This window comes from Bombina bombina, chromosome 1 (genome assembly GCF_027579735.1).
Source record: "Bombina bombina isolate aBomBom1 chromosome 1, aBomBom1.pri, whole genome shotgun sequence".
Lineage (NCBI taxonomy): Eukaryota > Metazoa > Chordata > Amphibia > Anura > Bombinatoridae > Bombina > Bombina bombina.
In genome coordinates this window covers 1,026,094,760-1,026,110,997 of record NC_069499.1, presented here as the reverse complement: position 1 = coordinate 1,026,110,997, position 16,238 = coordinate 1,026,094,760, and the positions used below count along the sequence as shown (strand labels likewise).

The following is a 16,238-nucleotide window of genomic DNA, read 5'->3' as shown; positions in this document are numbered from 1 at the left end:
CACAGCACAGCAAAACAAGATCTTGACAATCTTTCAACAAAGGATAAAAGGTTTTATTTGCTCGTTTCAACGTATTACACGTCTTTATCAAGAGCATACATTAAAACAAGTAAAACAGGTAAGTAAAACCAAGTATTGAGTGTGTTTGCTGTGGCTACAGGGCTGGTTTATATACAGGTGAACAATTAGTTCCAATTTCCTGTTGAGCACAGGAAATTGGACTCACAAAACTTCATAAGATGTTTAATACTATATATATGCATCAATAGTAAACTATTCCTGAGAATAAAAATGAAGAAAAATATATTTTAAAGAAAATCATTAAAAAACCATCAAAGTTTAAAAATAGAGGCTTAGTTTAGTATTGATACGTTATTTAACCAATCAAAACACTTCTTGAATATTTAGACCAATGAACAGACAGTACTTTATTCTACTGTCTGTTCATTGGTCTAAATATTCAAGAAGTGTTTTGATTTGTTAAATAACGTATCAATACTAAACTAAGCCTCTATTTTTAAACTTTGATGGTTTTTTAATGATTTTCTTTAAAATATATTTTTCTTCATTTTTATTCTCAGGAATAGTTTACTATTGATGCATATATATAGTATTAAACATCTTATAAAGTTTTTGTGAGTCCAATTTCCTGTGCTCAACAGGAAATTGGAACTAATTGTTCACCTGTATATAAACCAGCCCTGTAGCCACAGCAAACACACTCAATACTTGGTTTTACTTACCTGTTTTACTTGTTTTAATGTATGGTCTTGATAAAGACGTGTAATACGTTGAAACGCATTGAGCAAATAAAACCTTTTATCCTTTGTTGAAAGATTGTCAAGATCTTGTTTTGCTGTGCTGAACTGGAATCTCCTTATTTTTGGAGTAAGTTACTACATTTTTTCAATTAAACACTGGATACTTTTGTCATTTGGGTCTCTATTCATTTATAGTCCACTTTTGGATAAACCTGAAAATTCAGTATTTGACTCCAGGAACCTGTGGACTCTTGCCATCTGACGCTACGTTCCCTTTCAGCTGTAAAGATTCATCTTATGGAGTGAGTATACTGCACCCATATTAATTGGCTTCAATATATGCATCAAGCCTTTTTTCTCTTCACTTACTAGAGAAAATCACTCAATAGACCAGCGCCATCTACTACTACTACCTTAAATCATGGTCAGCTGACGTGACTTCCAAATCTAAGCTGCTTAACATTCCCTTCAAGGGGCAGACCTTATTCGGGCCTGGTTTGAAGGAGATCATTGCTGATATCACTGGAGGAAAAGGTCATGCCCTTCCTCAGGACAGGTCCAAATCCAGGGCCAAACAGTCTAATTTTCATGCCTTTCGAAACTTCAAGGCAGGTGCGGCATCAACCTCCTCTAATGCAAGACAAGAGGGAACTGTTGCTCAATCCAAAGCGGTCTGGAAGCCAAACCAGACCTGGAACAAAGGTAAGCAGGCTAAAAAACCTGCTGCTGCCTCCAAGACAGCATGAAGGAATGGCCCCCTACCGGTAACGGATCTAGTGGGGGGCAGACTTTCACTCTTCGCCCAGGCGTGGGCAAGAGATGTTCAGGATCCCTGGGCGTTGGAAATTATATCCCAGGGATATCTTCTGGACTTCAAAGCTTCTCCCCCAAAAGTGAGATTTCACCTTTCACAAATATCTGCAAACCAGATAAAGAGAGAGGCATTCTTACACTGTGTACGAGACCTCCTAGTTATGGGAGTGATCCATCCAGTTCCAAAAGAGGAACAAGGACAGGGTTTTTACTCAAATCTGTTTGTGGTTCCCAAAAAAGAGGGAACATTCAGACCAATTTTGGATCTAAAGATCTAAAAAAAATTCCTCAGGGTTCCATCATTCAAGATGCAAACTATCCGTACCATCCTGCCTATGATCCAGGAGGGTCAATATATGACTACAGTGGATCTAAAGGATGCTTACCTTCACATTCCGATACACAAAGATCATCATCGGTTTCTCAGGTTTGCCTTTCTAGACAGGCATTACCAGTTTGTAGCTCTTCCCTTTGGGTTAGCTACAGCCCCAAGAATTTTTAGAAAGGTTCTAGGGTCGCTTCTAGCGGTCCTAAGTCCGCGGGGCATAGCAGTAGCACCTTATTTAGACGACATCCTGATACAGGCGTCAAATTTCCAAATTGCCAAGTCTCATACGGACGTAGTACTGGCATTTCTGAGGTCGCATGGGTGGAAAGTGAACGAGGAAAAGAGTTCTCTATCCCCACTCACGAGAGTTTCCTTTCTAGGGACTCTGATAGATTCTGTAGAAATGAAAATTTACCTGACGGAGTCCAGTTTATCAAAGCTTCTAAATTCCTGCCGGGTTCTTCATTCCATTCCGCACCCTTCAGTGGTTCAGTGTATGGAAGTAATCAGCTTAATGGTAGCGGCAATGGACATAGTGCCGTTTGCACGCTTACATCTCAGACCGCTGCAACTATGCATGCTCAGTCAGTGTAACGGGGATTACACAGATTTGTCCCCTCAACTGATTCTGGACCAAGAGACCAGGGATTCTCTCCTCTGGTGGCTGTCTCGGGTCCATCTGTCCAAAGGTATGACCTTTCGCAGGCCAGATTGGACGATTGTAACAACAGATGCCAGCCTTCTAGGTTGGGGTGCAGTCTGGAACTCCCTGAAGGCTCAGGGATTGTGGACTCAGGAGGAGTCTCTCCTTCCAATAAATATTCTGGAACTAAGAGCGATATTCAATGCTCTTCAGGCTTGGCCTCAGTTAGCAACTCTGAGGTACATCAGATTTCAGTCGGACAACATCACGACTGTGGCTTACATCAACCATCAAGGGGGAACAAGAAGTTCCCAAGCGATGTTAGAAGTCTCAAAGATAATTCGCTGGGCGGAGTTTCACTCCTGCCATCTATCAGCTATCCATATCCCAGGTGTAGAGAACTGGGAGGCGGATTTTCTAAGTCGACAGACTTTTTATCCGGGGGAGTGGGAACTCCATCCGGAGGTGTTTGCACAAGTGATTCATCGCTGGGGCAAACCAGAACTGGATCTCATGGCATCTCGACAGAATACCAAGCTTCCTTGTTACGGATCCAGGTCCAGGGACCCCAGGGCGACGCTGATAGATGCTCTAGCAGCACCCTGGTCTTTCAACCTGGCTTATGTGTTTCCACCGTTTCCTCTGCTTCCTCGACTGATTGCCAAGATCAAGCAGGAGAGAGCATCCGTGATTTTAATAGCGCCTGCGTGGCCACGCAGGACCTGGTATGCAGACCTAGTGGACATGTCATCCTTTCCACCATGGATTCTGCCTTTGAGACAGGACCTTCTACTTCAGGGTCCTTTCCTCCATCCAAATCTAATTTCTCTGAGACTGACTGCATGGAGATTGAACGCTTGATTTTATCAAAGCATGGCTTCTCCGAGTCAGTCATTGATACCTTAATACAGGCACGAAAGCCTGTCACGAGGAAAATTTATCATAAAATGTTTTTATTGGTGTGAATCCAAGGGCTACTCATGAAGTAAGGTCAGGATTCCTAGGATATTATCCTTTCTCCAAGAAGGTTTGGAAATAGGTTTGTCAGCTAGTTCCTTAAAGGGACAGATTTCTGCTCTGTCTATTCTTTTGCACAAGCGTCTGGCAGATGTTCCAGACGTTCAGGCATTTTGTCAGGCTTTAGTCAGAATCAAGCCTGTGTTTAAACCTGTTGCTCCACCATGGAGCTTAAATTTGGTTCTTAAGGTTCTTCAAGGAGTCCCGTTTGAACCTCTTCATTCCATTGATATAAAACTTTTATCTTGGAAAGTCCTTTTTTTGGTAGCTATTTCCTCGGCTCGTAGAGTCTCCAAGTTATCTGCCTTACAATGTGATTCTCCTTATCTAATTTTTCATTCTGATAAGGTAGTCCTGCGTACCAAACCTGGGTTTTTACCTAAGGTGGTATCTAACAAGAATATCAATCAAGAGATTGTTGTTCCATCCTTGTGTCCCAATCCTTCTTCGAAGAAGGAACGTCTATTACACAATTTGGACGTGGTTCGTGCTTTAAAGTTTTACTTACAAGCTACTAAGGTTTTTCGACAAACATCTGCCTTGTTTGTTGTTTACTCTGGTCAGAGGAACAAAAGGCTTCAGCAACCTCTCTTTCTTTTTGGCTAAGAAGCATAATACGCTTAGCCTATGAGACTGCTGGACAGCAGCCCTCTGAAAGGATTACAGCTCATTCTACTAGAGCTGTGGCTTCCACCTGGGCCTTTAAAAATGAGGCCTGTGTTGAACAGATTTGCAAGGCGGCGACTTGGTCTTCGCTTCATACTTTTTCAAAATTTTACAAATTTGATACTTTTGCTTCTTCGGAGGCTATTTTTGGGAGAAAGGTTTTACAGGCAGTGGTACCTTCTGTTTAAGTTCCTGCCTTGTCCCTCCCTTCATCTGTGTACTTTAGCTTTGGTATTGGTATCCCATAAGTAATGGATGATCCGTGGACTGGATACACCTTACTAGAGAAAACAAAATTTATGCTTACCTGATAAATTTATTTCTCTAGTGGTGTATCCAGTCCACGGCCCGCCCTGTCATTTTAAGGCAGGTTATTTTAAATTTAAACTACAGTCACCACTGCACCCTATGGTTTCTCCTTTCTCTGCTTGTTTTCGGTCGAATGACTGGATATGGTAGGAAGGGGAGGAGCTATATAACAGCTTTGCTGTGGGTCCTCTTGCAACTTCCTGTTGGGAATGAGAATATCCCATAAGTAATGGATGATCCTTGGACTGGATACACCACTAGAGAAATAAATTTATCAGGTAAGCATAAATTGTGTTTTTTTCTAGAAATAAATATACTTATATTTTAATCTGAAATTATTAACACACAAAAAAAAGCTTACTGTCCCTTTAAATTTTAAAACAAAACTGCTTTATTTTTTATGCAAAAAATGGAATAAACAGTCACAAACACTCCGGACAGCATCTACACCACAGCTTAGCTTTACTGAGGTGCCTACCTGCCTTGCTGATACCGGAGACAATATCCTGCTAGAAGAATTCAGGACTCAACTCAGAGCACTGTAACCAATGTCTGGCAACCGTAGTAGTGCTTACAAAGCTGCCAGGTCGCATCAAGAATATCTCCCCTCCGGAACAGAGGAAGTGAAGGAGAAAAGGCGCGCAACAGAAATCTGGCCGCCTCAGCTAGCCCCGCCCATCGTGGGCGTCTCAAAATTAACTTCCTGGCCGGCAAAATTATACTCTGAAGTAAAGCCGCCGGGAGCAAGTGAAAACACACCACACATCACTGAGCCTATGTCTCCTCATCCCCAGTGCCTGCAAACACTTCCATTTTTTACATTATCCACTAATTCAATATGAAAATGTCTCTGGTGTCCCATCCAAATGAAGTGTTAAAGTGCCATATTTTTCCTACACTGCTCAGAAAAATAAAATAAGCAATTACCTCCATGTAATCTGCAAGGCAGCAGGGCAGCTCACTAGGTTTGAGAGGCATGTTCCCTCACATGGGCCTGTGGAAAAAAAAACAAAGAATGAGTAATCTTACTTAGGATTTTAAGTTAGGGCAGCAATAACTACTTAGGAGGTGCAGTGAGGATTATACCCCACCAGTTCCCAATTGCTTAAAAGCCACCACTGCTCTACTGAAGAGACTGACATGGGCTACGGCTACACCCCAGGATAAAGCAGAACAAACGTGCACTGCTGAAAATAATTAAATCTTGATTGAAGAATCTTCTACCAGACACCCAAAATTAACCACCTCCTTGCTCTTAACGTAGACAAAGAGAATGACTGGGGTTGGAAGGAAGGGAGGTGATATTTAACAGCTTTGCTGTGGTGCTATTTGCCGCCTCCTGCTGGGCAGGAGTGATATTCCCAATAGTAATTAGAGATAATCCGTGGACTCACCGTGTCATTAGAAAGAAATACAATCTATGTATTTTTAAATATATATATATATATATATATATATATATATATATATATGTATGTATTTATCTATACCTATATATAATCATCTACAGGTAGCCCTCAGTTTACGCCGGGGTTAGGTTCCAGAAGGAATGGTTGTAAATCGAAACCGTTGTAAATTGAAACCCAGTTTATAATGTAAGTCAATGGGAAGTGAGGGCGAAGGTTCCTGGTCCCTCTCAAAATTGTCATAAGTAACACCTAAAACATTATTTTTAAAGCTTTGAAATGAAGATTTTAAATGCTAAACAGCATTATAAACCTAATTAAATAATCACACAACAGATTGTATCATCAAACTAAGTTTAATGAACAAAAACATTTTTTTTACTTGCATTTTTCTGCAAACAGTTTACTGCATTGTTAGCATGTTAGATAATATTGGGTCTGCACCTATTCTATGCATTTCAATCTAGAGTGATTAATAGGCAGTTATGCACCCTCACCTCAAGAAGCTGGACAGGAAGATAATAGGGAAGTGGCTGCTAGATCTTGTTGCTTGAAAGCTGCTTGATAGCTAAGGTCTGTTATGTGTACACAGATTCATTTCAGTCTGCTAAGTTGCATAACTTTGCTGCAACACAAGCAGACAGCTCCACCTACTGGCTATTTTAATTAGTGCACTGCTTTTCAATAGCAGTCACATGACTGAAAAAAAGGTTGTTATTCTGAAACGGCACAAATTGAACCGTCATAAACCGAGGGCCACCTGTATATATAGGTATAAATATATATTGTACCAAAAAGAACATCAGATTTATGTAGAAATATTTATTTATGAATAAATAGAACATATTCTCTGTGCAGAACATTGGAATGTGAAATATTAATATTTTCATGTCGGGTTATAGCACATGAGAATATGCCATCATGTTTGTGAGCAAGTTGGGTGTTAGCTTTTTCTCAACTTTTTTTTTCACCATAACCTGGGGGATTAGGTTATTGCGTTTGTGATATTAAAAGTTCGGCTTTTTGAGCTTGTCGGGTTAGCACACAACCTAAACAGTTTACTTTCAGCTCATAATACGAGCCCAACACGATGCACACAAAAAGCTTTCTTCTAGCGCAGCTAACGCCCAAGCGCTCAAGCGGGAGTGTTAACTAGCGTTCCACTTGCAATCTGGCCCTTAATGTTAATGCCCCTTTAAGGACACAATTCCTCACCTTGTATATACTGCTTAGATTATTAACATGTAAACATTGCAAAAAGTATATATAGAGTTAAATACAATATTTAACCATGTTGTATTTAACCATATATACACACACACATTGTATATAGTATATTAATTTCATTAATGGAAAGACTCCAATCCTCTTATTCTATGGAATATATACATTCACCATGCCTGAAGTCTAACAGCAGTGGTATATATCAAAGAGAAATAGAAATATCTAATCATACATTTCTTAACAGGAAAGATATACATACTGTATAAGGCCTGATTTGATTATTTAAATCTCTCCACTAAGGCGGAACTAAAGGGACCGTCTAGACAAAGTTAAACTTTCATGATTCAGATAGGGCATGCCATTTTAAACAACTTTCCAATTTACTGTTATCATTACACTGGCTTTGATCTCTTGGTCTTCTTTGTTGAAGGCTAACCCTAGATAGGCTCTTATGATAATTTATAAGCACTTAAAGACTGCCTCTTAGCTCAGTGCATTTTGACAGTTTTTAACAGCTAGAAAGTGCTAGCTCATGTGTGCTACATAGATAACGTGCTCACTCCCATTGAGTTATTTATCACTGATTGGATAAAATGCAAGTCTGTCAAAAGAACTGAAATAAGGGGGCAGTCTGCAGAGCCTTAAATAAAAGGTAATAGAGGTAAAAAGTATATTGATATAACAGTGTTGGTTATGTAAAACTGTGGAATGGGTAATAAAGGCATTGTCTATCTTTTCAAATGATAAAAAATTTGGAGTAAACTGTCCCTTTAACTAAAAAACAAAAAACAGTGCTACAAGGTTCTTCATAGTACAGGTAGAAAACCATTTTATCCAAGCTGCTTGGGACCAGAACATTTTTGGATTTCAGAATAGTTTGGGTTTTGAAATATTTGCTTCTGTAAAATAGGTAATGTAAGGAATACAGGATAGCGCCAAAGATAAAAGGACCTGGCTGTCACTAATGATTAATGAGTGTTATATACTTATTTTTTTTATCGCCAGCATACACATATTTGCCTTTATATATCACAGATTTGTATCTACCTAATATATATGCTATTTGGATAAACATTTTCTATTTGACCGCACTAGAGTGCTCTACATTTTTTAATTTTCTTTACTGCCAGCAAACACATATTTGCTTTCGTATATGACCACAGATTTATACCTACCATATATTACAAATAACTCACTGAATATATAAGAAACTTTTTGACCTATGCGTTTTAGCCCTGTCACTCACTGACATTTTGCACTTCTGTAAAATAGGACAGTTTGGAGAGGGGATGGGGTCCAGTGTAAACATTATGTCATTTATGCAATATTTACATGTAATAATAAAGCTTCTATATGCAACCTAAAGGTAGTTTTATATCTTAATACTTTTGTATACATAGTCCCAAAAGAAAGCAAGTACAGTACTGTAATCATAAAAAGTAATAGTTGTTGTTTTAAATAAATACATACGCCTAGATTTAGAGTTTTGTCGGTAAAGACCCGCGTAGCTAACACATCTTTTTTTCCTACCGTTGCTCCCAAACAACGCTGGTATTTAGAGTTGTCTAAAGGGCTGCATTAGGCTCCAAAAAGGGTGCGTTGAGCCGAATTTACCGCCACTTCAACCCTCAATACCAGCATTGCTTACGGTAGCGGTAAGCTGGAAAAACGTACTCGTGCACGATTCCCCCATAGGAAACAATGGGGCAGTTTGGGATGAAAAAAAACCAACACCTGCAAAAAAGCAGCGTTAAGCTCCCAACGCAGCCCCATTGTTTCCTATGGGGAAACACTTTCTAAGTCTGCACCTAACACCCTAACATGAACCCCGAGTCTAAACACTCCTAACCTTACACTTATTAACCCCTAATCTGCCGCCCCCGCTATCGCTGACACCTACATTATATTATTAACCCCTAATCTGCCGCTCCGTATACCGCCGCAAGCTACATTATCCCTATGAACCCCTAATCTGCAGCCCCTAACATCGCCGACCTCTATATTATATTTATTAACCCCTAATCTGCCCCCCCAATGTCACCGCCACCTAACTACAAGTATTAACCCCTAATCTGCCGACTGGACCTTGCCGCTACTCTAATAAATGTATTAACCCCTAAAGCTAAGTCTAACCCTAACCCTAACACCCCCCTAAATTAAATATAATTTTAATCTAACAAAATAAATTAACTCTTATTAAATAAAGTATTCCTATTTAAAGCTAAATACTTACCTGTAAAATAAACCCTAATATAGCTACAATATAACAAATAATTATATTGTAGCTATTTTAGGATTTATATTTATTTTACAGGCAACTTTGTATTTATTTTAACTAGGTACAATAGCTATTAAATAGTTATTTACTATTTAATAGCTACCTAGTTAAAATAATAACAAAATTACCTGTAAAATAAATCCTAACCTAAGTTACAATTAAACCTAACACTACACTATCAATAAATTAATTAAATAAATTACCTACAATTACCTACACTTAAATAAACTAAACTACAAAAAAAACAAAACACTAAATTACAAAAAATAAAAAAATATTACAAGAATTTTAAACTAATTACACCTACTCTAAGCCCCCTAATAAACTAAAAAAAGCCCTCCAAAATAATAAAGGTCCCTACCCTATTCTAAATTAAAAAGTAACCAGCTCTTTTACCAGCCCTTAAAAGGGCTTTTTGCGGGGCATGCCCCAAAGTCATCAGCTCTTTTGCCTGTAAAAAAAAATACAACCCCCCCAACATTAAAACCCACCACCCACATACCCCTACTCTAACAAACCCCCCCCCCCTTAAATAAACCTAACACTACCCACCTGAAGATCTCCCTACCTTGAGCCGTGTTCACCCAGCCGGGCACCGATGGACCAAAAGAGGACATCCGGAGCGGCAGAAGTCTTCATCCTATCCGGGCAGAAGAGGACAACCGGACCGGCAGACATCTACATCCAAGCGGCATCTTCTATCTTCATCCATCCGATGAGGAGCGGCTCCATTTTCAAGACCTCCGGCGCGGAACATCTTCCTTCCCCGATGACTAGACGACGAATGATGGTTCCTTTAAGTGACGTCATCCAAGATGGCGTCCCTCAAATTCCGATTGTCTGATAGGATTCTATCAGCCAATCGGAATTAAGGTAGGAAAAATCTGATTGGCTGATTGAATCAGCCAATCAGATTCAAGTTCAATCCGATTGGCTGATCCAATCAGCCAATCAGTTTGAGCTCGCATTCTATTGGCTGTTCCGATCAGCCAATAGAATGCGAGCTCAATCTGATTGGCTGATTGGATCAGCCAATCGGATTGAACTTGAATCTGATTGGCTGATTCAATCAGATTTTTCCTACCTTAATTCCGATTGGCTGATAGAATCCTATCAGCCAATTGGAATTCGAGGGACGCCATCTTGGATGACGTCACTTAAAGGAACCGTCATTCGTCGTCTAGTCGTCGGGGAAGGAGGATGTTCCGCTCCGGAGGTCTTGAAGATGGAGCCGCTCCTCGTCGGATGGATGAAGATAGAAGATGCCGCTTGGATGAAGATGTCTGCCGGTCCGGATGTCCTCTTCTGCCCGGATAGGATGAAGACTTCTGCCGCTCCGGATGTCCTCTTTTGGTCCATCGGTGCCCGGCTGGGTGAACACGGCTCAAGGTAGGGAGATCTTCAGGGGGGTAGTGTTAGGTTTATTTAAGGGGGGTTTGAGTTAGAGTAGGGGTATGTGGGTGGTTTTAATGTTGGGGGGGTTGTATTTTTTTTTACAAGCAAAAGAGCTGATTACTTTGGGGCATGCCCCGCAAAAAGCCCTTTTAAGGGCTGGTAAAAGAGCTGGTTACTTTTTAATTTAGAATAGGGTAGGGACCTTTATTATTTTGGGGGACTTTTTTATTTTATTAGGGGGCTTAGAGTAGGTGTAATTAGTTTAAAATTCTTGTAATATTTTTTTATTTTTTGTAATTTAGTTTAGTGTATTTAATTGTATGCAATTGTAGGTAATTTATTTAATGAATTTATTGATATTGTAGTGTTAGGTTTAATTGTAACTTAGGTTAGAATTTATTTTACAGGCAATTTTGTAATTATTTTAACTAGTTAGCTATTAAATAGTAAATAACTATTTAATAGCTATTGTACCTAGTTAAAATAAATACAAAGTTGCCTGTAAAATAAATATAAATCCTAAAATAGCTACAATATAATTATTCGTTATATTGTAGCTATATTAGGGTTTATTTTACAGGTAAGTATTTAGCTTTCAATAGGAATACTTTATTTAATAAGAGTTAATTTATTTCGTTAGATTAAAATTATATTTAACTTAGGGGGGTGTTAGGGTTAGACTTAGCTTTAGGGGTTAACACATTTATTAGAGTAGCGGTGAGGTCCGGTCGGCAGATTAGGGGTTAATACTTGAAGTTAGGTGGCGGCGATGTTAGGGAGGGCAGATTAGGGGTTAATACTATTTATTATAGGGTTTGCGAGGCGGGAGTGCGGCGGTTTAGGGGTTAATAAATTTATTATAGTGGCGGTGAGGTCCGGTCGGCAGATTAGAGGTTAATAAGTGTAGGTAAGGTAGCGGCGACTTTGGGGGGCAGATTAGGGGTTAATAAATATAATATAGGGGTCGGCGGTGTAAGAGGCAGCAGATTAGGGGTTCATAGGGATAATGTAGGTTGCGGCGATGTGCGGTCGGCAGATTAGGGGTTAAAAATATTTATTATAGTGGTGGCGATGTGGGGGGACCTCGGTTTAGGGGTACATAGGTAGTTTATGGGTGTTAGTGTACTTTAGAGCACAGTAGTTAAGAGCTTTATAAACCGGCGTTAGCTCATAAGGCTCTTAACTACTGACTTTTTTTGGTGTTAGGAGTCTTGTCGGTAGAGGGTCTACCGCTCACTTCAGCCAAGACTCTAGATACCAGCGTTAGGAAGATCCCATTGAAAAGATAGGATACGCAATTGGCGTAAGGGGATCTGCGGTATGGAAAAGTTGCGGCTTGAAAGTGAGCGGTACACCTTTACCTACACGACTCTAAATACCTGCGGGCGGCCAAAAGCAGCGTTAGGACCCCTTAATGCTGCTTTTTTATGGCTACCGCAGAACTCTAAATCTAGGCGATAGAATATTATTTGCATTTAGAACACAGAAACCAAACCAATGACACTGTGAGAGAATACTGTGACTTACAGGCAGAAATAATAGTAGTTTTTGAGAATTTTATGTTTTTAAAAAAATATGGATTAAAAAGTTTGGACTTTGGAATTCTGGATTTGGGGATTTGTACATGTATCTTTTAAAGGCCTAAAGGCAAATTTTACTTTGAGAGCTAAAACTCGTTTTTTTTTTTTTTAATTAGTTATGAATTCACAGAGAAGACACTCTGGTTTATTTACTGTAATTGAATGTCTAATTGTTTTCTAGAGGTCACAAATGGTCTACATTAATTTGTTACCTTTACTAAGACATAGTCCCCAGGTTGTGTTCGGCCTACAACTCCCAATGATCCGGCGCCTGATACTTGTGGATCTGGAAAAATGACTTTAATGTTTCCATCATTTCTACCACACAGCTCTGCCGGTGAGCGTTTACTTGGCTAATAACCAAAAAGAGAAAGAAATTAGTTAAAAGCTTGTAATTGTTTAATACTTTTTTTTTCATATTTATCTGTATTATCTAGATATACAAATAATTGAAAAGTAACTTACTCCTTCTACCAGCACTAGCTGTGTACTGTCAACAGCCCTCTGGTTCACTCTTTCAGCTTCCCTTCTAAAGGCTGAGACAAGCTCTTCCAAACGTCTCTTTTTCACATCTGGAGGGACATCATCCTGCAGCCGGTGATATGCTTTTGTTTTCTAAGGGAAAGCAATACATTTATGTAGTTGCAAAACTAAACTGTAAAAAGTGGTCAAAGTGCATTATTCACCTTACCTTTCTCATGCTGTATGCAAATAAGAAAGCTGCATTGTAGGATACTTGACTCAATAGTGATAACGTCTGCTGATGGTCTTCTTCCTTCTCGTGACAGAAGCCGGTTATAAAATCACTGCTGAGACTTACTTCTGCCAAAAACAAATTGAAAACAAAGTTGTAACATATCTCGGTTAAATACAAAACACATTTGAAAAACCATAAGGCATTGTGTATAAAATTATTTAACACCAAAAGCAGAACACACAGCTGAAACAAACTGCCTGTTTACAGAATCTAAATGATACCAAATATATTGTACACTGGGATAGTAAAGCCAAAATGTAACTTTCATAATTCAGACAGAGCATGTGATTTTAAACAACTTTCCAGTTTCCTTCTATTATCCAACTTGCTTTGTTTTCTTGATATCCTTGGTTGAAAAAGATACCTAGGTAGGCTCAGAGCAACAATGCACTACTAGAAGCTAGCTGCTGATTGGTGGCTAAGCACATATGCATTTTGTTAAGCTCCTCCCATGTGTTCAGATAACTCCCAGTAGTACATTGCTGCTCCTTTAACAGAAATGTGAAAACTTGTTTGAAATTGTATGCGCTCTCTCATCATGAAAAAAATAATTTGGGCTTCATGTACCTTTAAGTTAAAGTTGTTAACACTGATTAGAATCTAAGAGGAAATCCATATTTGCGGACTTATCCTGTGGGACAGACTGCCTACTGGCTGATACGGGTATTTCTGCTGTGTCTATTGGTTAACAGTTATATGCTGCTCAAGCTTAAAATAAGTTATGGGACATCAAGTTTTTGTTTTGATTTTTAAATAAAAAAAAAAAAATATGCATTGTAAGTCCATTAGTACAGAACAAATATACTCCTGCACTAATTACTCTAATACATGCTCAATGGTACAGGAACTCCATTCATCTGAACACACAAACTAGTAAGATTTTCTCAATATCTGAACAAGAGCACATGTGAAATAATCAGCTGATTAGTAACAATAATTACTAACCTGCTCTCACCCATGAACTGCTTATTTCACCTGTCCTCTAGAATAGATCATATATAAGGAAAATCTGTCCCACTGGTGCATCCTAAAACCAGAGTTGAAAAATACTGAGTAAAGGTACTGAAATCTGAATGATGCACCACAATCATTCTGTGGGCAGTTGAAAAAACATCAGCAAAAACCCACCAATTAAGGAAATGTAATTTTCATTATACAATAAACTTTTAAATGATTGGTTAATTTTAATTTCCCTTAATGTATTTTTTTTTTTTTACAACACAGCAGCATCTTTGTTCCCCTCTATTATACATTTGAATGCCCGCTTTTAGGATTATGAAACATTTGCTGGTATAGAGGGATAGCACATAAAAACTGTTCTATTATAATGTATCTATTATAATATGCATAAAGCGATTCGTATTGTTGAAAATAATAAGCAATATCTGTCTCTGTTTTTTGCAGTGCCTTGTGAGGTCTGAATGGGTTAATTTGTATGTGGGCATTATTAGTCAGGAGCGGCCACTCTGGTTAATGGGACCATAAAATATAGCTAGTTCTGATTGTGTCTGTTTATTTGTTTCTCAATCAAATCTTTTTCTATCCTTGTTTAAGTTCTTGCATTCCAGCTAGTATCAGTAAATACTTAAATCCTGGTTATCTTCATATGCCAAATATATGAATGTATGTACACAACTCATTGTAAACATTGGGAATGTATCTAGTTCATCCCTGACCTTTGTTTTGATGTATTGTCAAACACAATTCTGATGTGTAACCGTTATTTACTTATGTTGTAACCATATTTGTGAAAACCCTTGCATTTTTTTAGCTAGCTAATCATAAACTGTATATAACCTAGATGTGGAATGTATAAATACCTGGGAAGGGGACTGACCCCCGCAGAGAAAACTTTGTATTGTTTCTCTCCATACTGCAGTGTGTAATCAATAAACAAACTCTTTTTAACCTGTCTTGGTCTGAAGGAGTTATTCAGTCCAGGGTGAGTATATCACCAACAGTATATTGTGATTTAGTTCAATGCGGGTTAGCGCACATGAAGAATTACTAATCTTTGATCGCGTTATAGAAATATTACATATAAAATATTTTTTTACAGTACGTATAATACATTTTAATAATCATTATTCATTTTTAAAAATATTCTATATGTAATATCTCAATAACGCAATTTAAGATTAGTAATTCTTCATGTGCGCTAACCCGACACTGTGCGCGTTAAACCTAAACTGCAAAAAAAACCCATAAATTATGCTTACCAGATAATTTCCTTTCCTTCTGTATGAGAAGAGTCCACAGCTGCATTGCTTACTTGTGGGAAAAACTGAACCTGGCCACCAGGAGGAGGCAAAGACACCCCACCCAAAGGCTTAAATACCTCCCCCACCTCCTAACCACAGTCATTCTGCCGAGGGAACAAGGAACAGTAGATGAAATATCAGGGTGAAAAAGGTGCCAGAAGAATAAATTAAAATTTAGGGCCGCCCATCAGAGAAAACGGGCGGGAGCTGTGGACTCTTCCCATACAGAAGGAAAGGTAAGCATAATTTATGTTTTACTTCTTAATATGGGAAGAGTCCACAGCTGCATTCCTTACTTGTGGGAAACATATACCCAAGCTCTAGAGGACACTGAATGCTAACAGGAGGGTAAAAAGAGAAGCGGACCCTAATCTGAGGGCACCACAGCCTGCAAAACCTTTCTCCCGAAGGCAGCTTCAGCAGAAGCAAAAAACAGAATTTATGTTTACCTGATAAATTACTTTCTCCAACGGTGTGTCCGGTCCACGGCGTCATCCTTACTTGTGGGATATTCTCTTCCCCAACAGGAAATGGCAAAGAGCCCAGCAAAGCTGGTCACATGATCCCTCCTAGGCTCCGCCTACCCCAGTCATTCGACCGACGTTAAGGAGGAATATTTGCATAGGAGAAACCATATGATACCGTGGTGACTGTAGTTAAAGAAAATAAATTATCAGACCTGATTAAAAAACCAGGGCGGGCCGTGGACCGGACACACCGTTGGAGAAAGTAATTTATCAGGTAAACATAAATTCTGTTTTCTCCAACATAGGTGTGTCCGGTCCACGGCGTCATCCTTA

At 39.0% G+C, this 16,238-nt stretch overlaps 1 protein-coding gene across 3 annotated transcripts in view; it reads right to left on the bottom strand.

Annotated features, from left to right (window-relative positions):
* CDK5RAP1 (CDK5 regulatory subunit associated protein 1) overlaps positions 1–16,238 on the bottom strand; it is a 240,039-nt gene that overhangs the window by 33,139 nt on the left and 190,662 nt on the right. For all 3 annotated transcript variants that reach the window (XM_053719195.1, XM_053719152.1, XM_053719167.1), the window contains 3 exons: positions 13,112–13,242; positions 12,886–13,035; positions 12,633–12,773 (listed from right to left, as the gene is read on the bottom strand). In XM_053719195.1, coding sequence (XP_053575170.1) covers positions 12,633–12,773; positions 12,886–13,035; positions 13,112–13,242 — 422 coding nt within the window. The remainder of the gene's footprint in view (positions 1–12,632; positions 12,774–12,885; positions 13,036–13,111; positions 13,243–16,238) is intronic.